A 23,502-nucleotide genomic window follows, 5' to 3' on the forward strand; every position below is an offset into this window, starting at 1 on the left:
AGAACAGATAACTCCACGGGGCTTCCCAGAGTGCTCCATGTTGTATGGGAATTATGTCTGTCTCATACAGATCTGTATCATTGAAGACAGCTTCATTACTACCCATTTTTGTATACTTTTTGTCTAGCACCAAGCTAGACATGTAGTAGGTCCATAGTAAATACTTGTTGAACTGGTAAGGAAATTACCCTTATCTGGATCTTCCCTAGTTTTTTTATACAGAGAATGATGCTCTAGTTAGGCATGTTCCTAGGTATGTACTTAACACTTTTTATCTTTCTCATTGCCCCGCTTTCTTTGTTTCTAGAGTCACTTATTGGCATATCTTTAACATATATATATTTTTACATTTGACTGTAGTTAAATATAAGCTTAAATATATTTTTTTCTATTATCACTATAAATTTTATTAGATTCTATGTTCTGGCAGTTTTTCATTATTGAAAAACCTATGTTACAAAAACATACCAATTTACTACCATCAATAAATGGAAAATGCATATTTTAATGTGTATTGTAACTGCATTTTCTTCATCTTTAATGGGTAAAAACAGTTGTCATTGTTTTCGTTCATAATTTTTTGACCACTAATAGGGTTGTACTTTTTTTTTATATGCTTGCTAGTTTATTTCTGATTTTGTAAATTATCTTTACCAAATGTTTACTTATCATATTGATCTGCTTTTGAGTTACTACTGTTACCACTACCACTACCATTACCACTACCACTGTGTATTGATTACTGAGCAAGATTTAAGGGGTACTACAGGAAATCATGGTGTGGAAGAGGATCAAACACATATATTATGTGCCATAATAGAGGCAGGTGTAATTTGTCATGGAATCTTGAGTGATAATATTAAGTACTCAGTAAGCTTTTAATTACCGTGTGACAGGCACCATTCTAAGTAGTTTTTAGAATATTATCTCATTTAATCCTCATAACAACCCTATGCAGTAGGTACTCTGATTATCTTCATTTTACAGATAAAGAAACTGAGGCACAAGGAGTTTAATTACTTGCCATAAGTGAAAATGTTAGTAAATGGTGAAACTGAGATTAAACTCAGGGAGTGTCACTCCAAAGTCTGTGTTCTTAACTACTAACCTATAGTGACTCTATCAGTTTTTAAGTGTTGGATTCATCGAGGTGGTATTAGAGATATTCATTTGCATTATGATAAAAGGTGAGTATGTTGAAATGCTTTTTAAAATAGTCATATCATTTTCCATTCATTTATGATTGTTTGTTTTAATAATTATCCTGTTCAAGTGAACAATTAATGCAAATGTGACTCCAGCCTCTTACCTTTTTATCCAACTATCCATCTCAAATTATTTTTTCCTTGGATGTGTATGCCTTTTTTTCTAACTGAAAAAAAAAAAACACAAATAAAATGACTTTCATAAGCATTAATGAATTTTTAGGAAGGAAATTCTGGGTTTTCTATATCAGTGAAGATATAGGTAAGAAACATGTGGAAAAGCATCTTTTTTTTTGACTAATGTGCTAAATTTAAAGAGCTTGCTGAAAAGACATAAATAAATCTCAGTTTTGTTAACTGTTTTATTTTAAGGCTCTGGGGCATGCAGAATTTTGCTTGGATGGGAAATGGTAGCATTGTGTTTACAGTTAAATAATTAGAATAGAAATTATGTATGATAAATTATAAAAATGTCATATGCCCTTAATCTCTTGGTATTTTAGTATCAGTGCAAGTCTTGGGTAAAATTTCACCTCACTTCTTCCTGGTGTAGATTAAACAACAACAAAAAAAACTTTCCCTCACTGTCCAAAATTGTCATGTCATATCGTTAACTCATGAAGTTGTACTCCTTTACACACACACCACTTTTGAAATGGAAACACACTGAAATTTGTGTAAACCCCATAGAATAATTTTTGGCACATAGTAGGCATTCAGTAAGTATTTGTTCAGTAAATGAATAAAGACATTCTTTATCTCTGATTTTTATTTGATCATTATCAAGTTGTTGATAAGGAGAAAAACGTGGCCATTTACAGATATAACTAAAAGTATGCCTCATGAGCGAAATATAAATTTAATCATATTCTTTTGACAGTTTTATGGATTCTAATTAAGGAAACCCTTTTAAGAAATTCTCGTGTAGATGAAATAGGTTTTAAAAATACCTGTGCTCATCACTATCTATTTGAATGAAATCTGTGGTGAATTTATTTATAATATAATTATTCCTTGATTAAGAAAAGTATATAATATATTTGGCTATACAGATAGAATGTATATAACCCACTTTTAAATGATGAGCAAGGTGGAAAATCTGTTCTTACTAGTAAGCAGAGCGATATATCAAATTCCTTTTGTGTTCTTTTGTTAAATTTTCAGGTGAGGGGAAGTGGCTTCGAAACATTGACTATTACCGTTTAGATGGTTCCACTACTGCACAGTCAAGGAAGAAGTGGGCTGAAGAATTTAACGATGAAACTAATGTGAGGTAGGAAAAATTTTCTGTATATATAGAAACATTAAAATAATTAATTTTAAAATTTACATACAGTACATTTCAATATTTTTATTGTGTATTTGAATGTTTTTAGCAAATACAAGATACAGTCAGGATGCAAAACAGTGTCATCACTCCCTACCCACTGAATTCACTTATGGAATCATATAACTTGTAGCCTTTTGAGTCTCATTTCTTTCACTTAGTGAAATTTATTTGAGGATCACCTACGTTGTTGCATATACCAATTCTTTTTAAAAATTGTTGTATAGTCTTCCATTATAGGGATATATCACAGTTTGTTTAGCTACTTCCACTTGAGGGACATTTGAGTTGTTTCCAGGTTTTGGAATTAAAATCAAAGCTACTCTAAGCTTTCATGTTCAAGTTTTTGTGTGAACATAAGTATTTACTTAAATGAAACAAAATCCTAGGATTGTGATTGCTGGGTCATATAGTAAGTTTACATTTATCTTTGTAAGAAACTATCAAGCAGTTTTCCAAAGTGACTGTAAAATTTTGCATTCCCACCAGCAGTTGTATGAGAGTTCCAGTTTCCTTACATTCTTGTCTGTATGTGGTATTGTCATTTTTTTAAAAAAATATTTTACTCATTCTAATGTATGTGTAGTGGTATCTCTTGTGATTTTAATTTGCTGTTCCCTAATGATAAATGATGTTGAGCATCTTTTCATGTACTTATTGACCATTTTAATATCATTAACTGTAGATACAAGGCATTTTGTGTGTGTATTGTTGAATTGTTTTAAGCTGTTACTAATTGACAAAATCAAACTACATTTGGAAAGGAAAAGTTTTATATATAGTCACATGTGGCTTAACAACCAGTATACATTCTGAGAAATGCATCATTAGACAATTTTGTCACTGTGCAAATATCACAGAGTATACTGTACACCAGTAGGCTTTCTATGATATAGCTTATTGCTCCTAGGTTGCAAAACTGTATGGCATGTTACTGTACTGAATACTGTAGGCAATTGGAACACAATGGTATTTGTGTATGTAACATATCTAAACATAGAAAAGATACAGTAAAAATATGTGTTATAATCTTATGAGATTGCCTTTGTATATGCTGTCTGTTATTGACCAAAACATTATGTGGCACATGACTATACATACATCTAAACATATGCACATACACATACATATACACATACATAAATGTAAGAAAGCAAGGCATTTAAGAAAAAGATAAAAGAGATGGGGTTAGTTTAATAGAAAGATGGCTGAAGTATGCCTTGATAAATATTTTAAACTACGGAGAATGTTATACTGTTTGTTTAAAACATGTTTTAATTTTAGCAGCATCATGAACTAAACCTAGGCTTAAGGCTAGAGAAATTTCAGTTACATTTTAGGAAGATTATTAATTATTGAAAACCTGTAGCCTAAGAGAGCTTACAAAGGGATGATTTGAATACAGTTAAATTATAAATGTATATGATTGATTATATAACTGCTTAAAGAATAAATACATTTTTATATTCTGTTTTACATGTTTAAACAAATTATTATTTGTGCATGAGTGTGAAGAAGTAATTTTATTAAGTAACCCAAATTTCTCAAACATAATCTAAACCTTTGGCTTGCTCGGTTTTCCAAATTTTAAAATATGACAGTGGCATATAATCTGTCACATGACATTTGTACTTGATGACTAGTAGGGAAAAACATTGAAATTTAGATGTTGAGCTGTCAGCTTGGCTAACTCACTAGTGAATTACCCCTAAACATATGTCAAAAAGCATCTCATTCAAATTCATGCTTCAGGTATATACTGGTTGAGTATTTCTTATCCAAAATGCTTGGGGATGCTAGGGACCAGAAACATTTCAGATATGGGATTTTTTTTGTCAGATTTTTGAATATTTGTATTATATTCTTACCTGTTGAGCATCCCAAATCTGAAAATCCGAAATCCAAAATGCCCCAATGAGCATTTTCTTTGGAGAATTTAGGATTTCAGACTTACAGATTTGGGATGCTCAACCTGTACATGTATATTATGAGTTTGGGGAGTTGCTCTTGAGTAGCTGAACCCATACACATGAAACCCACAAATGTTATGCTGTCTCTAAAAATCCACAAACAAACGGAAAATGAAACAAAAAACAAAATGAAAAGAGCAAAGAAAAAATCCACAAATGTTTTAGATTATATCTCTATATATTCTAATTTTTCATGACTCAGTAATTTTCAATAAATAGGATATAAATATAATCCTCGTTTATGCCAAAACAATCTGAAAGACACATTAAAATAAACTTTAAGATAATGACCATTTCTAACGTTGTTTTGTGTGACCTGGAAGTAGTTTTCAGCAGTCTCAGAGTGCCTGGTTAGCTTGATACTATTTTTGGTTTGTTTGTCTGACTTTTAATTTAGAAATGATTATAGATTCACCTGAACTTGCAAGTACACAGAGGTCCTGTGAACCCTTTGCCTAATTTTCCCCAATGGTTAAATCTTATATACTTATATTTCAATATCAAAACTAAGTAGTTGACAGTGTTTCAATGTTTGCATATATATTTTTTCCACATGTACACAATCAAGATACCGAAATATGCCATCACCACAAAGCTCTCTCTCTCACTACTCTTTTATAGTCACAGCCATTTTTACTGCCAACCTTGTCACTAACCTTAACCCCTGACAATGACTATTTATGCTCCGTCTCTATTATTTTGTCATATTAAGACTGTCATAAAAATGGCATCATTCTCTATATGTGACCTCTTGAGATTGGCTTTTTCCACTCAGCCTAATGCCCTTGAATTCCATCCAAGTTGTCACATATATCAATAGTTTGTTCCTTTTTATTACAGAGTAGTATTCTATGGGATGGATGTACCACAGATGTTTAATCATTCACTTATTGCAGGACATTTTCATTTTGTCCAGGTTTGGCTATTATAAGTAAAGCTGCTGTGAACACTGTGTTCCAGATTTCTATGTGCACCTAAGTTTTCATTTCTCTAGGATAAATGCCCAGGTGTGCTGTGGCTAGGTCATATGGTAAGTATGTCTTACTTTTTAAGGAAACTGCCAAACTCTTATTTAGAATGACTGTACCATTGTATAGTCTTACCAGCAATGTGTGAGAAATAAGTTTCTCTACATCCTCACCAGCATTTGGTATTATCACTATTTTTTATTTTAGGTGTTCTGGTAGGTATGTAGTAGTTTCTTATTGTGGTCTTAATTTGCATTTCCTGACAACCAGTTATATTGAGCATCTTACGTGTTTATTTGCCATCAAATATTGTATATCCTCTTGGGTGAAAATCCCTTTATGTCTTTTTGTCCATTTTCTTATTGGATTGCTTGTTTTTTTATTGCAGGTTTTGAGAGTTCTTTATATATATAATCTAGATATGCGTCCTTTGTCAGATATATGGTTTGCAAATATTTCCTGCCAGTTTATGGCTTGTTTTTTCATCCCCTTCACAGGGTCTTTCAGAGAACAAAGATTTTAATTTTGATGAAATCTAGTTTATCAATGTTTGTTTCTTTGTTTTGCTCATGCTTCTGATGTCAAGTCTAAGAACTCTTCCTCAAACCCCTAGGTCTTGAAGATTTTCTCCTGTGTTGCGTTTTACAAGTTTTATAATTTTACCTTTTATGTTTCAGTCCATGGTATATTGAGTTAATTTTTGTATAAGGTGTGAAGTTTAAAGATTCTTATTTTTGGCTGTGGATGTTCAATTGCTGCAGCATCATTTGTTGAAAAAAGCTATCTGTCGTGGTGCACAGTGGCTCATACTTGTAATCCTAGTGCTTTGGGAGGCTGAGCCCAGGAATTCAAGACCAGCCTGAGCAACATAGCGAGACCCTATCTCCAAAAATAAAAAATTACCCAGGCATAGTGATGCACACCAGTAGTCCCAGCTACTCTGGAGGCTGATGTGGGAGGATCACTTGAGATCAGGAGGTCGGGGCTGCAGTGAGCCATGATTGTGCCACTTCACTCCAGCCTGGGCGGCAGAGGAAGACTCTCTCAAAAAAAAAAAAACAAAGAAAAAACCATCCTTCCTTTACTGAATTGGTTTTGCACCTTTGTGAAAAATCAGTTGGCTGTCCTTGTGTTGGGCTGTTTTTCAGTTTGCTATTCTATTCCTTTATTCCGAATGTCTTTCTCTGCATCATTACTACATAGTCTTGATTACTATAACTGTGTAGTAAGCACATTTAATGATTCTTCCCACTTTGTTCTACCTTTCACAGATTGTTTTAGCTAATTTTTTATATGAATTTTAGAATAATCTTGTCTAAATCTATGAAAGTTTTGCAATAATTTTAATAGGAATTGTATTAAGCCTGTTACTAATTTGGAGAGAATTGATACCATTTTTCAATTGTAATACTTTTAGCAGCAGAGAATTGATAACTTTATTGAGTTTTCTGATCAGTGAACTCAGTGTATGTCTCCATTAATGTTGATCTTTGATTCCTTCTGTTAGTGTTTTGTAGTTTTCAGTATACAGGTCCTGTAGGTCTTTTGTTAGATTTACACCCAGGTATTTCTCTTTTTTTTAGCTAGATACTATATTTTTTATTTTTGTTTCCATGTGTTCATTGCTCAAATATAGAAATGCAGTTGGTTTTTGTGTTGATCTTTTGTCTGTAATCTTGCTGACTTGATTTGTTCTAGGAGTTTGTTTTATAGATTTCTTTGGATTTTCTAAGACCATTATACCATCTGCAAGTAGGGATAGTTTTATTTCTTTTATGATCTGTATGCTGTTTGTTTCCTTTTCTTGTCTTACTACAAGAAAAGTCTCTAACTGTAAATGTGAATTTGTCTGTTTCTCCTTTAAGTTATGTCAGATTTTGCTTCTGATATTTTCAGCTCTGTTTATTATGTTTAGTATTGCTGTGTCCCTCCCTATACCTCATACTGGTTAAAACTTAAGAGTAATAGTAGCAGTGGTGAGAGTGGACATCCTTACCTTCTTCCTGATCTTAGGAGAAAAGCATTCTGTCTTCATTAACTATGTTGTTAGCTGTAAGGTTGTTTTTTTTGGGTCAGGGGGTTGTTTTTGTTTTGAGACAAGGTCTCTGTCTATCACCATGAGTGGAGTTCTGTGGTGTGATCATACCTCACTGCAGCCACAAACTCCTAGGCTCAAGGGATCCCCCTGCCTCAGCCTCTTTGAGCAGGAATGCACAGCCATGCTGTACTTTTTTTGTAATTACTCTTCATCAAGTTGAGGCAGTTCCCCTCTATTCTTAATTTTCTCAGAGTTTTTATGATGAATGGGTGTTTACATTTGTCAAATGCTTTTTCTGCCTCAGTATCATCTGTTTTTTCTTCTTAATCTGTTAATATGGTATGCTATGTAGATTGGTTTTTGAATGCTGAACCAACCTTTCATGCCTGGAATAAAACTCCACTTGATCGTAAGGATAATTGTTTTTATATAGTACTTGGTTCTGTTTGCTAATATTTTGTTGAGAGATATTTATGAGAGTTACTGTTATATATTCAGTTGTTTTCGTTGTCTGGTTTTGGTATCAGGTTAATATTGACCTCATAAAATAAGTCAGTAATTGTTTTCTCTTCTATTTTCTGACAAAAATTATGGGGATTTGTGTTAATCTTAAAAGTTTGGTAAAATTTGCCAGTGAAACTAGTTCTGGTCTTGAAGATTTCTTTTTTGAGGAGTTTAGAAATCACTAATTAAATTTCCTCAATAGTTTTAGGATTATTCAAGTGATCTATTTTATATTGAATGAGTTGTGGTAGTTTGTGCTTTTATAAGAGTTGGTTCATTTCATTGTAATTTCAAATGTATGTGTAGAATTGTTCATAGCATTTTCTTAATATACTTTTCATGTCTTTAGGGTCTATAGTGATAGGTTCTGTTTCACTTCTGATACTGGTAATTTGTGTGTTTTCTTTTTATTAGTCTTGCTAGAGGTTTGTCAATTTCATTAATTGTTACAAATAACTAGTGTTTTATTCCCTTGATTTTCTTTTTTTTTTTTCATATTTTAATTTCATCTTGCTTTTGGTTTGTTTTGCTCTTACTGTTCTACTTTCGGGAGGTAGAAGCTTAGATTACTAATTTGATTTCAGGCTTTTTTTCTTTTCTAATGTAAGCATTTAGTGTTACAAACTTCCCTTGCAGCACTGCTTTAGTTATACAAACTTCGATATGTTATATGTTCATTTAGTTCAGTATATTTTTATTTCAGAATTCATCTTTGACTCATAGCTAGAAGCATGTTTAATTTCCATGCATTTGGAGGTTCCCATTATTTTTCTTTTGTGGATTTCTAGTTTAATTCAATTATGTTCAGAATATAATCTGTATTATTTCAATTCTTTTAAGTTTGTTGTGCTTTGTTTTATGCCCCGAGTAGACTGGCCCTTGAAGAGCATATGTACTCTGCTGTTGTTGGGTGAGTGTTCTATAAATATTGATTAGATTTTGTTCTTCGATAAGGTTATTGTATTCTTCTTTACTTTTGCTGATTTTTTTTTGTCTATGTGGTTATCAGTTTTTGAGAGGAAGGCTGAAATCTCCAACTATAATTGTGGATTTTTCTGTTTCTTCTGTCAGGTTTTACTTCTGATATTTTTAGCTCTGTTGTTTATTATGCACGTTTAGTGTTGCTGTGCCCCTCTCTATCCCTCATAATCTTCTTTGCTCTGAAATCTATTTTATCTGATACTAATATAACCACTCTTGTTTTATTTTGATTGGTGTTTGCATGTTATATAGTTTTTCATCCTTTTACTTCAACTCACCTATGTTGTTGTATTTGAAGTGAGTTTCTTGTAGACAGCATGTGGTTGGGTCATGTTTTTTGTTTTATTTTTTATCCACTCAATCTTTCTTTTAAAAGATGTATGTGGACCGTTTATATTTAGTGTAGGGCTTCAGTCTACCATTTTTTTGTTGTTGTTCAATTTGTTCTCTTTCATTCTATTTTCTTTTGTTTATGATTTCTTTTTCCTCCCTTCCTGTGGGTTAGTTTTATATTTTTGAAATTCTATTTTGATTAATCTATAGTTTTTTTAGTGTTTCTCTTTGTATAGCTTTGATAGTGGTTGCTGTAGGTGTTACATCATACATATACACACACTTACTACAGTCTACTGGTGTCATTTTGCCAGTTTAATTGACGTGCAGAAACCTTAACTCTTTATATCCTTTTGATTCCCTTTTTATAATATGACTGTCTCAAGTGTTTAACCATATCAGTCAGTGTAATCATCTTTCTTCAACCATAGAATATAATTTAGAAAACACAACCGGAGGAAAGTGTTGTATTGACTCATATTTATTATTTGCTGTTTTCGTTGTTACTTCTCCCTAACATTTCAGTAATCCTTCTTTTATCATTTACTTTATATTTACAGAACTTATTTTAGCCATTCCTTTTTTTTTTTTTTTTTAAGCAGGGTCTTGCTCTGTCACTCAGGCTGGCATACAGTGGTACAGTCTTGGCTCATTGCAGCTTGACCTCCCAGGCTCAAGCCATCCTCCCACCTCAGCGTCCCAAGTAGCTGGGACTACAGGTGCACACCACCACACCTGGCTAATTTCTGTTTTTTTTGTAGAAATGGGGTTGTACCATGTTTCCCAGGCTGGTCTTGAACCCCTGAGCTCAAGTGATCCGCCTGCTTTGGCCTCCCAAAGTGCTGAGATTACAGGCCTGAGCCACCACGCCTGGCCTAGCTATTCTTTAACAGCAAGTCTGCTGGCAACAAATGATTTCCCCTTCATTCTTGAATGGTATTTCAGCTGGATGTAGATTTCTGGGTTGGCAATTCTTTCCTTTCAGTACTTGAAAAATATGTGTCACTACCTTCTTGCCTCCCTGGTTTCTTATGAGAAACTTGCTGTTTGAATTGTTTTTTCCCCTTAGATAAGGTGTTGTTTTTCTCTTCTTTCAAGATTATTTTTCTACGTTTTCGGAAGATGACTGATGTATCTTGTCACGGATTTGTTTGGGTTTATCCTGTTTGTGGTTCATTCAACTACTTAAACCTGCAGATTCATGTTTCTTAATGCATATTGGTAATTTTCAGTCATTATTTCTTTGAATTTCAGCCCCTCCTCCTTTCTCCTCTTCCTTTAGGACTCTAATGACAAAAATGTTAAATCTTTTGTTATAGTCCCATGGATAAATGAGTTTCTTTTCCACTCCATTTTTCTCTGTTGTTCAGATTAGGCCATTTCTGTTGTGTAGTCTTCAAAGTCACCAAATCTTCTGCTCTCTGCATTCTACTCAACTCACTCTGAGTTTTAATTTCTGTTTTATTTTTCAGTTCTAATTTTTTTTTTTTTTTTTTTTTGAGACAGGGTCTCACTCTTGCCCAAGCTGGAGTTCAGTGGCAAGATCTCAGCTCACTGCAGACTCCACCTTCCAGGTTCAAGCAATTCTCATGCCTCAGCCACCCAAGTAGCTGGGATTACAGGCATGCACCACCACACCCAGCTAACTTTTGTGTTTTTAGTACAGACGGGGTTTCACCATGTTGGCCAGACTGGTTTGGAACTCCTGATTTCAAGGAATCTGCCTGCCTTTGCCTCCCACTGTGCTGAGATTACAGGCCTGAGCTGCCGTGCCCAGCCTAAAATTTTCATTTGGTTCTTTTTTTATGTCTTCTGTTTCTTTGCTGAGAATATTTGTTTCATTTGTCTCAGGTATGTTAATAATTGCTTATGAGCCATTTTTATAATGACTACTTTAAAAATCCTTGTCAGACAATTCTAACATTTATGTCATCTCAGTGTTGGTGTCTGTTGATTGTCTTTTCTCATTGAACTTGAGATTTTTCTGGTTCTTATTATGAAAAAGTTCTTCTATTTAAACTGGGCATATTGGTTACTATATCATGAGATGCTGGATTTTGTTTAAATCATTTGTTATAGTAGGCATCTTCTGACAAATGTTTTGGCAGGGCCCTACCACATTGTTGCCAGTTGATAGTGGGAGTTCAGTCTCCTCACTAGGCCTCTACTGGTATTACCTTGGCTAGGTTGGGGGACAGAGGCTCAAGATTACCTGTTTACCTCTTTTCAGATGGCCTCCACCCACAGGGGGTGACTCATTAGTTACTGGATGGTGGTATAATTCCAGTAGGAAGGGAAGGGGTTTTCTTGTAACTGCTGGGTGTGGGTGGATGTATTGTTTCCCTACATGGCCTTCATTGACGCTGTTGGATCATAGGGAGGACCTTGTTAAATCAGACTTCTCTGACCCCACCCTGGCAGTGCCTTGTTATAACTTGGTTACAGTAGAAGGATGAGGTTCAGCTACATTTTTTGCTGTACTGTTTGGTTGGAATTGAGTGGTTATCCTAACATTTTCTGTCTTGCTATGCTGCCCCTTTCCTGGTCCTGTGGCTGGAGGGTCGGCTTTTCTTGGAGATTTTTTTGACAGCACCTTCTGGAGTTCTTCAGCAGCCAATCTAGGATACATGAGGCAGAAAGAAAGTCTATAACATTGGGCTCGGTGGCTCACACCTGTAATCCCAGCATTTTGGGAAGTCAAGGCAGGAGGATCACTTGAGCCCAGGAATTGAAAACCAGCCTGGGCAACATAGTGAGACCCTGTCTCCACAAAAAATTTAAAAATTAGCTGGGTGCATTAGTGCATTTCTGTAGTCCCAGCTACTCGGGAGGCTGAGGTGAGAGGAGTGTTTGAGCCCAGCAGGTCAAGGCTGCATTGAGCTGTGATCATGCAATTGCACTCCAGTGTGGGTGACAATTCAAGACCCTGTCTCAAAAGAAACAAGATTTTAAAAATAAAAAGGTAGCCCATGAAACTCAGTACCACATTATCCTTTATATCCTGAGGGCCCTACCTATCTGCCTCATCCTTCTCACTTTTCAGAGCTGCCTTCTGTTCCTTGTATATATACAAGATTGGTAATTTGGGCTTCATTAAAATTAAGGACTTCTGTTCACCAAAGGTGTGATAGTTAATTTTATGTGTCAGTTTGACTGGGCTAAGAGGTGCCCATGCAGCTGATAAAGCACTTCTGGATATGTCTGTGAGGGTGCTCCTGAAAGGGTATTTGAATTAGTAGACTGAGTAAAGAAGATTGCCCTCATCAGTGTGAGTGGGCATCATCCTATCCATTGAGGGCCTGAATTGATCAAAAATGCAGAAGAAGAGCAAATTTGCTCTCTCTCTCTCTTTGAGCTGGGACATCCATCTTATCAAGCCCTTGGAGATTGGTAATCGTGGTTCTTCAGCCTTCAGACTCAGACAGACTAGGACTTATACCAACTGCCCCCACCCATAGCCTAGGGCTGCCTGATTTTCAGTCCTTTGAACTGGGATCAGGATTTATACGATTAGCTCCCTGGTTTTGCAGCTTGTGAACAGCACATTGTAGCACTTCGCAGCTTCCATAATCACAGTGAGGCAAATCTCGTAATATGTCTGTGCGCGCGCGCACGCACACACACACACACACACACACATGCATGTACACAGAAGTTCTTAACTCCTGTTGGTTCTGTTTCTCTGGAAAACCCTGACTAATATAAATGTCATTTCACATTAAGAGTGTAAAGGCAAGTCACGAAGTTGGAGAAGCTATTCCCAATATATACATCTAAAAAGGTCTCATCCAGGATATATAAAGAACTCTTAAAAATCAATAGGATAAACTAGACAACCCAATAGAAAAATGGGCAAAAACTTGAACAGGACTTTACAAAAGACGATATCTGAATGGCCAGTAAATGTATGAAAGCATGGTGATCCTTATTAATCATCAGAGAAATTCAAGTTAAAAATGGTTTTGACAAAAGATGCAAAAGCAATTAAATGGAGAGAGCATAGCCTTTTCAAAAACTGGTATTGAAACAATTAGACTTTCATAGGCCAAAAACACCTTTACTTAAGCCTTACCCATATTTTAAAAAATCAAAATGCATCATAAATCTAAATGTAAAACTATTATACTTATATAAGAAAACAGAAGAAAATCTTCTGCATCTAGGGTTAGGCAGAGTTCTTAGTCATGATGCCAAAGGCATATAATCCATTAAATAAAAAATCAATAATTGGACTTAATCGAAATTAAAAACTTTTGTCTGTGAAAGACTCTTAGGAAAAGGAAAAGACAACTTACAGACTTGGAGAAATAATTGCAATTTGCATATTTAACAAAGGAATCATTCAGAATGTATAAAGAACTCTCAGAAAGAAAACAACTCAGTTAGTAAATGGGCAAAGGACTTGAACTGACAGTTCTCTGAGGAAGGCTATGCAAATAAGCATATGAAAAGATAGCATCACTAGCCATTAGGGAAATGTAACTTAGGTGAGGCTGGTGGCTCAGGCCTGCAATCCCAGGGCTTTGGGAGGCTGAGGTGGGAGTATCACTTGAGGCCTCGGATTCAACACCAGCCTGGGCAACATGGTGAGAATCTATCTTTACAAAAAATTAAATACAATTAGCTGGGCATGGTGGCACATGTTTATAGTCATAGCTACTTAGGAGGCTGAGGCAGGAGGATCACTTGAGCCCAGGAATTCAAGGTTGCAGTGAGCTGTGATTGTGCCACTGCACTCCATCCGGGGAGACAGAGTGAGATCCTGTCTCTAGAAACGAAAGAAAATGTAATTTAAAACCACATGAGTTGTCACTTCACACCTATCAGCATGGCTAAAATAAAAAATAGTGACAACGTTAAATGCTAGTGAGGATATAGAGAAACTAGATTCATCCTACATTACTAGTGGGAATATAAAATGAAAACAACCATTCTGGAAAACAATTTGACAGTTCAAAAAAACAAAACTAAACAACTAAACATACTTGTCATATAACCTTGCAATTTGACAGAAGTATAATGATAAAGAACAGATCTGTAGTTGACAGGGTTTAGGGTTAGGGGAAGGGCATGAATACGAAGGGAAAACACAAGAAAGGTTTTTTTTGTGTGTGATAATGGAACAGTTCTGTATCCTGCTTTGGTAATGGTTACATGATTCTACATGCATGATAAAATTTTGTAGAACTATACATCAAACAAAAACTGATGAAACCCAAATGAGCTCTGTACTTGAGTTCATACCAACATCAATTTCCTGGTTTTGACAATGTATTGTTGTTATATAAGTTGTAGGTTACCATTGGAAGCCGAGTGAAGGATATATGGGAACTCAACTGGTATAATTTTTGTGAACCTTAAACTGTTTTCGAAGGTTATAATAAAAACAAAAAGACAGTACCATGAGTTGTCAAGGACCTGAACAACTGGGAGCCTTATATACTGCTGGTGGGAATATGAATTGGAAGAACTACTTTACAGAACTATTTGTTCAGTTTAGCAGTGCGTGTAAATACCCTATGACTCAGCAATTCCACTCTTAGATATGTACCTGACAGAAATGCTTTTATCAAAAGACATGTATAGGATGGTTTATATGAGCACTGTGCAAATCATCCTTTATATTTTAATTATGTTTGTTTTGAGTATATACTTTAATACTAATACTTAGTATTAAGAATATCTAAAAAATGTATTGGGTAGTTTATCTCAATATGGACTTGCATATTGAAGTTATTTAAGGTTTCGTGTGTGTTGTGTGTGTATGTATGTCTGTGTGTTTTTTAACCTACATAGTTTATAGCATTCTATATGCTTGATTCTTTTGTATAGCTCTATGCCATCTTTTGCTTATGTGGGATAGACATTAATAACTGGAATAATTTTCGACCAGCATTTACCCATATACCTTCAAGCGTGTCCTCTAGTTAAAGAAGCTACAGTTCATTCTCTGTAATGAATATGTGTTATAGAGGTATAAAGATGAAACTTGTCATCATAATCCCATTGACCACAGAGAACCACTCTTAACATTGTGTGTATATGTTTTTGTTTTTAATGCATTTGCAATTGTATTTAGTAAGGCTCTATATTCTGCTTTTCTTCCACATAACGTAGTATTTGGATTTTTAATGGCAACATAGCCAGAGTGTAATTTAGTTCTCTATGTTATACATATTGTTTAATTTTCAACCTTATGCTACTATAAAATAACACTGTGATAAATACATTTTCTTCAAAATTGGTCAACTTTTATGATAATTTCTATAGTCTATATTCATAGATGTGTGGTAGTTCCAAATTGACATAAAACATGAATTTACTATCTCTATTTATTTTATACCAGGATTTTTCATTAGTATATAATATGATTGGTAAACTAAATTGTAAACTTTTCCCCATCATTTAAATTTAGAGTTTCTTTGCATTCTAGTGTATAATGAATGCTATAAGTGTAATTAGTATGGCATTTTAGTAATTAATTTTCTTTCATGAAAGAAAAGAAATTTTGTGTTGATTATTGAGAGCTTATTATATTCCAGGGATTTTTGTCACTCTATAAGTTACCAGCGATAAGCAAATTATTAAATTATTGTACAGTCATCCAGTGCAATACTATGCAGCTACCAAGCATGATGTTTACCAAGAAATTTGGGGAACTGTTCTTTTTTTTTTTTGAGGCTGAGTTTCACTCTTGTTGCCCAGGCTGGAGTGCAATGGCACGATCTCGGCTCACCGCAACCTCCGCCTCCCAGGTTCAAGCAATTCTCCTGCCTCAGCCTCCCTAGTAGCTGGGATTACAGGCATGTGCCACCAGGCCCAGCTAATTCTGTATTTTTAGTAGAGACGGGGTTTCTCCATGTTGGTCAGGCTGGTCTCGAACTCCCGACCTCAGGTGATCCACCCGCCTCGGCCTCCCAAAGTGCTGGGATTACAGGCGTGAGCCACTGCGCCCGGCATGGGGAACTGTTCTTAATACATATTGTATATACAGATGTTATCCCGACTGCAAAATTTAAAAAGTATATATTCAGAAAAAAAAAGAAACCTATAGGAAATATATCATGATTTGAATGGAGGTTGTTTCTGGGGAGTGGAACTGAGTAATTTTTTTCCTTAGAGTTGTTTTTATTTTCAAAAAGTGTTTATCCAATCTTTTCAAATTAAATTTTCATTAATATCAAAGTAATATATTTACATATTTTTAAAAAACAGATAGTTTTACAAGGCTTCAAATAAAAACCAGTCCCGTGACCAAATCTCTTTCTACCTGTGATTTCTGCTTTCTGGAAGTAACCAACTTCAACTCTTGGCAATTCTTACTTACATACATCCTTTCTAAAGTGTAAGGTAGTGATTTACCACAAGTACATGCACACTTTTCCTCATTCGTTTACCCAGTACAATTTTTCATATTTGCCTAAATTAATTTGCAGTGTTTTCTTTATTGTGGCTATGTAAATATTTGTAAGCCACTTGAATACTGCGTTTTTCCTTTTTTGTGTACTTATTTATTATATTTTGCTGAAGTAATGATTTGTTTTTACCATTTGCTTAGTATTCTATATACCTATCACCAATTCATTTCTAAATTCTACTACAGAAATATCATAAATCCTGGCCAGGCATGGTAGCACACACCTGTAATCCCAGCACTTTGGGAGGCTGAGGTGGGCAGATTACCTTAGGTCAGGAGTTCAAGACCAGCCTGGCCAACATGGCGAAACCCTATCTCTACTAAAAATACAAAAATTAACCAGGCATGGTGTTGCGCCTGTAATCCCAGCTGCTCAGGAGACTGAGGCAGGAGAATCGCTTGAACCTAGGAGGCGGAGGTTGCAGTGAGTTGAGATTGCGCCATTGCACTCCAGCCTGGCTGACAGAGCGAGTCTCTGTCTCAAAAAAAAAAAAAAAAGAAAGAAAAAAACTATAAATGTTTGTGTTCCAACAAATCAGGTAATCTATCAGTTTCTTTTTTTTTCTTTAGACACACCCTTCCTGGAGCCCTGTGTCTGTCTTCTTGCTCCTATTTTACCTACCCCAGTACCTTGCATCTATCTAACGTCTCTCCTTATATTCATTATGCTGTATTATAAATGTTGAGTCACTCCTACATATTCACCTACTTTTGCATTGTCCTTCATTTTGATGTACTTAGTGCCCCTAGCTGTACCCAATACAATATAGACTTTCAAGTTAAATATAAATTCTCTAAATTTATTCAGAAATCTGTAAATAAAACCTTGACCACATTGTAAATATTTAATTTTTCATTTCATCTTTATTCCTAAATCAGACTATTTTATTTTCCAACAATAGGATTCTTCCTAGGCATATGTATTATCATCCTGACTCCTTAGATAATATCTTATTTTCTTCAGTAAGTAAGAAATGACTTCTCTGAACTCTTGATAGTTAAAAAAAAAACTGCCTAAGTATCAAAAAGTCATATTGTAATTAAAATATTTGTAAAGTACTAATTACTGAAGCATTCTATATTTTCATTTTCAGAGGGCGATTATTTATCATTTCTACTAAAGCAGGATCTCTAGGAATTAATCTGGTAGCTGCTAATCGAGTAATTATATTTGATGCTTCTTGGAATCCATCTTATGACATCCAGAGTATATTCAGAGTTTATCGCTTTGGACAGACTAAGCCTGTATATGTATATAGGTTCTTAGCTCAGGTAGGTTTATAATTCTCTTTTTCATATTGAAAGTTCGTGTGAAATGGATAATATTTTAGAGGTATGAAACATATATGTATTACAGAGAGGGAAATAAAGTTGGAAATACCATTTCTGTACATAAAGCAGCAGAAGTCAGTTTTGGCTTTTCTTGATTTTCTGTTTTGTAGTGTATCCATTTCTGTAATGTCATCTTTCTCAGGTTGAGATTGTTTTGCATGAGTAAACAGATTTAGTGGATGCTACCCACAGCAGATGCAACCCCTCTCAACCTGCCTCCAAATCTGGGCTTCTCAAACCAGAGACTGGTTTTTTTTTTGGTAGATCCTTGCTTATTTGATCTTCTTTAGTATATAAGTTGATTGACAACTTTATGTAAACTCTTTCCTGTTATTTATTCAATTTTCTTTTATATTTTTCTTTCCTGTTTATAACTTCTGTACATTCTCATTTATAACGTAATTTTTATATTTAATATACATTTAATGTAATATGTATACATTTAATTAATGTAGTTTATGTGTAATGGATATGGCGTTTTATATTTGTTTTCTGTCTTGAAATCATAGAAAATAAGATGATATAAAGGCAGTTTATGGTGTTTATTGATAGCTTATTATATTACATTGAAAAGGAATCAAACTGCTCTCTTGCCTTCTAACTTCAATATTTACCTAAATGTTTTTTGTGTCTGTCCCTTTATTTCTGTTTACTCTGGTATCTGCCTGCTGTCCTCCTTCTACGGAGTGCAGAAATAAATAAAGCAACACATGAATGCGTTTTGGTCAGATAATATAGAATAATTATCAGTAACGTAATTTTATTTGTTATGGTAAACTATGCTAAACAGATGAAATCTTTCATGAATTAAGCAAAATTGCTGATGAGTTTTTCTTTATGGCAATATATTACCATGAAGTTTTACCATTTCATATTAACCAGTAACTGTATTTATCCTTGATTAAGTTTCATGCTTACAAAATTTAATTTTTTTGTATATTCTTCCTTCTTTTTACAAAGGGAACCATGGAAGATAAGATTTATGATCGGCAAGTAACTAAGCAGTCACTGTCTTTTCGAGTTGTTGATCAGCAGCAGGTGGAGCGTCATTTTACTATGAATGAGCTTACTGAACTTTATACTTTTGAGCCAGACTTATTAGATGACCCTAATTCAGAAAAGAAGAAGAAGAGGGATACTCCCATGCTGCCAAAGGTAAAAATATTTAGATCACTGGCTTAACAAACCAACATGGACTAAAGAAATTTTACTACTAATGTGAAAGTTAGTCATCTGATTAAGGCTATATTTCAGAATTTTTCAAGGAAAATAAAGAATTTTGTCTAGAAAATTATAAATGGTAGGGTGCTTGATCAATTCTCCATATAGCACCACAAAAGGTATATTCTGAAACACATATTTTATGCCACATATATCTAATTAGCATATTTTCTAATATACTTTACACTTCAACTTTTATGAGAAGTAGCAGACAAATTTTCCAATTAGAAAAGGGGGAATTACTTTGAATATATACTTATGGTGAATTTCGGGTTGCAAGAAACCAGTTAATTTTATAAACATTTATTATTTGCTGACTTTGAGAGGTATACTGTGAAAGCATACTAAGAAAAACAAGACATTGTTCAGATTATCTTCCTCAATCCAGCAGCAACTGAAAAGCAGATAGTCCTGTTTTCATTTTCAAGATGAGGAAATTGAGGTTCAGAGAGGTTAGGTAACTTACCCGAGTTTACACACCATATCATGAAGCTGGCCTTCAAATCATACCTGACCAACTCAGAAGCATTACTCTTAATCATTATAATTGTTTGTCCTCCAAATGGAGATTAGAAAGTTATTTTCAAATACAAGAAACAAAGCAGAGGACCTGGGATTTCCAGAATTGAATGACATTTAGGATGCTTTATTTTAGTTTAAATAAATCTGGACTTTAAAATACAGAATGCTTTCACAATCAGTAATATTGTGTGATATAACTGTTAAGATGGTATAATATAGTCAGCTTAGCTTATGTCTTGTGAAGGTTAAATATTCTTCAAATTTATGGAAAACTTTAAGGTTTATAAAGGCCTGTCTCATACCCATTATCTCAGGAAGCTAAGACTTAGAGTTTGTGATTACACAAGGGTACATGACCAGTAAGTGTTACAGCTAGAATTTGAACCCAGTAGTTTTATTTCTCTCTTCTCTTCTCTTCTCTTCTCTCCCCACTCCCCTGCCCTCCCCCTCCCCACTGGAGTCTTTAGTTTTTTTTTTCCCCCCCCTCCCAAATATAAGGTCATGTCCTCTGCAAACAAGGATAATTTGACTTCTTCCTTTCCCATTTGTATGTGCTTTATTTCTTTGTGTTCTTTGATTACTCTTACTAGGACTTCCTGTATGATGTTGAATAACGGTAGTGAAAGTGGGCATCCTTGTTGTGTTCAAGATCTTAGAGCAAAGACTTTCAGTTTTTTCCCATTCAGTATGATAGTAGCTGTGGGTCTGTCGTATATAACTTTAATATGTTGAAGTATGTTCCTCTGATACCCAAGTTTTTAGGACTTTTTATTATGAAGGGATGTTGAATATTATCACATGCGTTTCCAGCATGAATTGAAATGATTATATGGTTTTTATCCTTCGTTTTGTTGATATGATGTATCACATTGTTTTTCCGTGTGTGTGTGTGTGTGTGTGTGTGTGTGTGTGTGTGTATTTATATGTGTGTATGTATGTATGTATTTTTGTGGTTTGTTTGTTTGTTTGTTTGTTGAGGTGAGGTCTCTTTATGTTGCCCAGGCTCGTCTTGAACTCCTGGGCTCAAGGGATCCTCCCACCTCAACCTCCTGAAGTGCTGGGATTACAGGTATGAGCCATCGCACTCAGCTGATTTCCATAAACTGAGCCATCGTTGCATCCCTAGGATAAATCCCACTTGGTCATGATGAATGACCTTTTTAATGTGTTGTTCAATTTGTTTTGCTAGTATTTTGTTGAGGATTTTTGTATGAATGATCATGAGGAATATTAGCCTGTAGTTTTCCTTTTTTGATGTGTCTTTGTCTGGTTTTGGTATCATTGTAATACTGGTCTCAGAAAGAATTTGGAAGTATTCCTTCTCTGTTTTTCAGAATAGTTTGAGGAGGATTGGAATTAGTACTTCTTGGAATGTTTGGTAAAATTCAGCAGTGAAGGTATTAGGTACTTGGCTTTTCATTTTTTCATTTTTCTTTGGGGGGTGCGGTTGGGACTTTACATGCCGTAATATGTTTATTTTATTTTACATTTTCATTTTAGGTTCAGGGGTACACGTGCACATAAATTGGGTAAACTTACCTGTACGTGTACCCTTGAACCTAAAATGAAAATTATTTAGGTAAATTGGGATCTCTAGGTTTTCTTTGCTTTGGAGACTTTTTATTATTACTTTGATCTCATTAGTTGTTATTGGTCTGTTCGGGTTTTGGATTTCTTCCTGGTTCAATCTTAGTAGATTGCATGTGTCTAAGTCCATTTCTTCTAGATTTTCCAATTTATTGGCGTATAGTTGATCATAGTAGCCTCTGATGGTCATTTAAATTTCTGTGGTATCAGTTTTAATGTCTCCTTTTCCATCTCTGATTTCATTTATTTGGATATTCTCTCTTTTTTTTCTTAAGAAGTCTGGCTAAAGGTTTGTGGACTTTATCTTTTCAAAAAACCACGTGTTTCATTGATCTTTTCTACTTTTCTTCTCTTGCTTTTACTTCCTTAAGATGCATCGTTAGGTTGTTTATTCAAAGTTTTTCTACTTTCTTTGATGTTGGTGCTTACAGCTATAAACTTCCCGCTGAGTACTGATTTCACTGTATCCCATAGATTTTTGGTACATTGTGTTTCCATTATTATTTGTTTCAATAAATTTTTAATTTCTTTTTCAATTTCTTCACTAACCCACTGGTTATTCAAGAGTATATTGTTTACTTTTCATGTGTTTAGAATATCAAAAATTTCTCTTGTTACTGATTTCTAGTTTTTTTTTTTTTTGAGATGGAGTCTTGCTCAGTCGCCCAGGCTGGAGTGCAGTGGCGCGATCCCGGCTCACTGCAAGCTCCGCCTCCCGGGTTCACGCCATTCTCCTGCCTCAGCCTCCCGAGTAGCTGGGACTACAAGCGCTCGCCGCCACGCCCAGCTAATTTTTTTGCATTTTTAGTAGAGACGAGGTTTGACCGTGTTAGCCAGGATGGTCTCGATCTCCTGACCTTGTGATCCGCCCGTCTCGGCCTCCCAAAGTGCTAGGATTACAGGCTTGAGCCACCGCGCCCGGCCTGATTTCTAGTTTTAATTCATTGTGGTCAGAGAAGATCCTTGATATGATTTCAATTTGTTGGAATTTTAAATACTATTTTTGGCTTAACATATGGTGTCTTCTTGAGAATGATGCATGTGCTGGAGAGAAGAGTATGTATAATGCAGCCGTTAAATGAAATATTCTTTAAATTATCTATTTTGTGTATTTGGTCTGTAGTGCAGATTAAGTCTGATATTTCTTTGTTGATTTTCTGTCTGGATTATCTGTCCAACACTGAAAATGTGGTGTTGAAGTCTTCAACTATTACTGTACTGGGGGCCTATCTCTCTCTCTCTCTCGCTCTAATAATGTTTCCTTTGTATATCTGGCTGCTCCAGTGTTGGGTGCATATATATTTAAAATTATTATATCCTGGCCGGGCATGGTGTCTCATGCCTGTAATCCCAGCACTTCAGGAGGCTGAGGTGGGCAAATCACTTTGGGTCAGAAGTTTGAGACTAGCCTGGCCGACATGGTGAAACCCTGTCTCTACTAAAAATACAAAAATTAACCGGGGTTGGTGGTGGGCCCCTGTAATCCCAGCTACTCTGGAGGCTGAGGCAGGAGAATCGCTTGAATCTGGGAGGCAGAGGTTTCAGTAAGCCAAGATCCCGCCACTGCACTGCAGCCTGGGCGACAGGGGGAGACTCCATCTTTAAATAAATAAATAAAATAATTATGTCCTCTTGCTGAACTTACCCCTTTATTAGTATATAGTGACCTTTTTTGTCTCTTTTTACAGTTTTTATCTTGAAATCTATTTTGTCTAAGTATAGTGACTTTTTTATAGGCTCTTTTTCGGTTTCCATTGGCATGGAATATTTTTTTTTCACCCCTTTATTTTAGTCTATGTGCGTTTTTATAGGAGAAGTGTATTTCTTGGTAGACAACTGACCAATGGCTGTTGTTTTTACATCCATTTGGCCAGTCTGTGTTTTTTGATTGGAGAATTTAGTCCATTTGTATTCAATGTTTTTGTTCTTGTTCTTGTTATTATTATTATTGAGACACAGTCTCGTTCTGTAGCCCAGGATGGAATGCAATGGCATAGTCTCTGCTCACTGCAACCTCTGCCTCCCAGGCTCAAGCTATTCTCCTGCCTCAGCCTCCCAAGTAGCTGAGATTACAGGCACACTCCACGATGCCCAGCT

The 23,502-nt window shown here is 35.1% G+C and overlaps 1 protein-coding gene across 4 annotated transcripts in view; it reads left to right on the forward strand.

The window, feature by feature from the left end:
* ATRX (alpha thalassemia/mental retardation syndrome X-linked) overlaps positions 1–23,502 on the forward strand; it is a 295,353-nt gene that overhangs the window by 223,812 nt on the left and 48,039 nt on the right. For all 4 annotated transcript variants that reach the window (XM_011947439.1, XM_011947441.1, XM_011947440.1 and 1 more), the window contains 3 exons: positions 2,370–2,478; positions 17,838–18,015; positions 19,036–19,230. In XM_011947439.1, coding sequence (XP_011802829.1) covers positions 2,370–2,478; positions 17,838–18,015; positions 19,036–19,230 — 482 coding nt within the window. The remainder of the gene's footprint in view (positions 1–2,369; positions 2,479–17,837; positions 18,016–19,035; positions 19,231–23,502) is intronic.

The sequence above is a fragment of the Colobus angolensis genome, unplaced genomic scaffold (genome assembly GCF_000951035.1).
Source record: "Colobus angolensis palliatus isolate OR3802 unplaced genomic scaffold, Cang.pa_1.0 Scaffold265, whole genome shotgun sequence".
Taxonomy (NCBI): Eukaryota; Metazoa; Chordata; class Mammalia; order Primates; family Cercopithecidae; genus Colobus; species Colobus angolensis.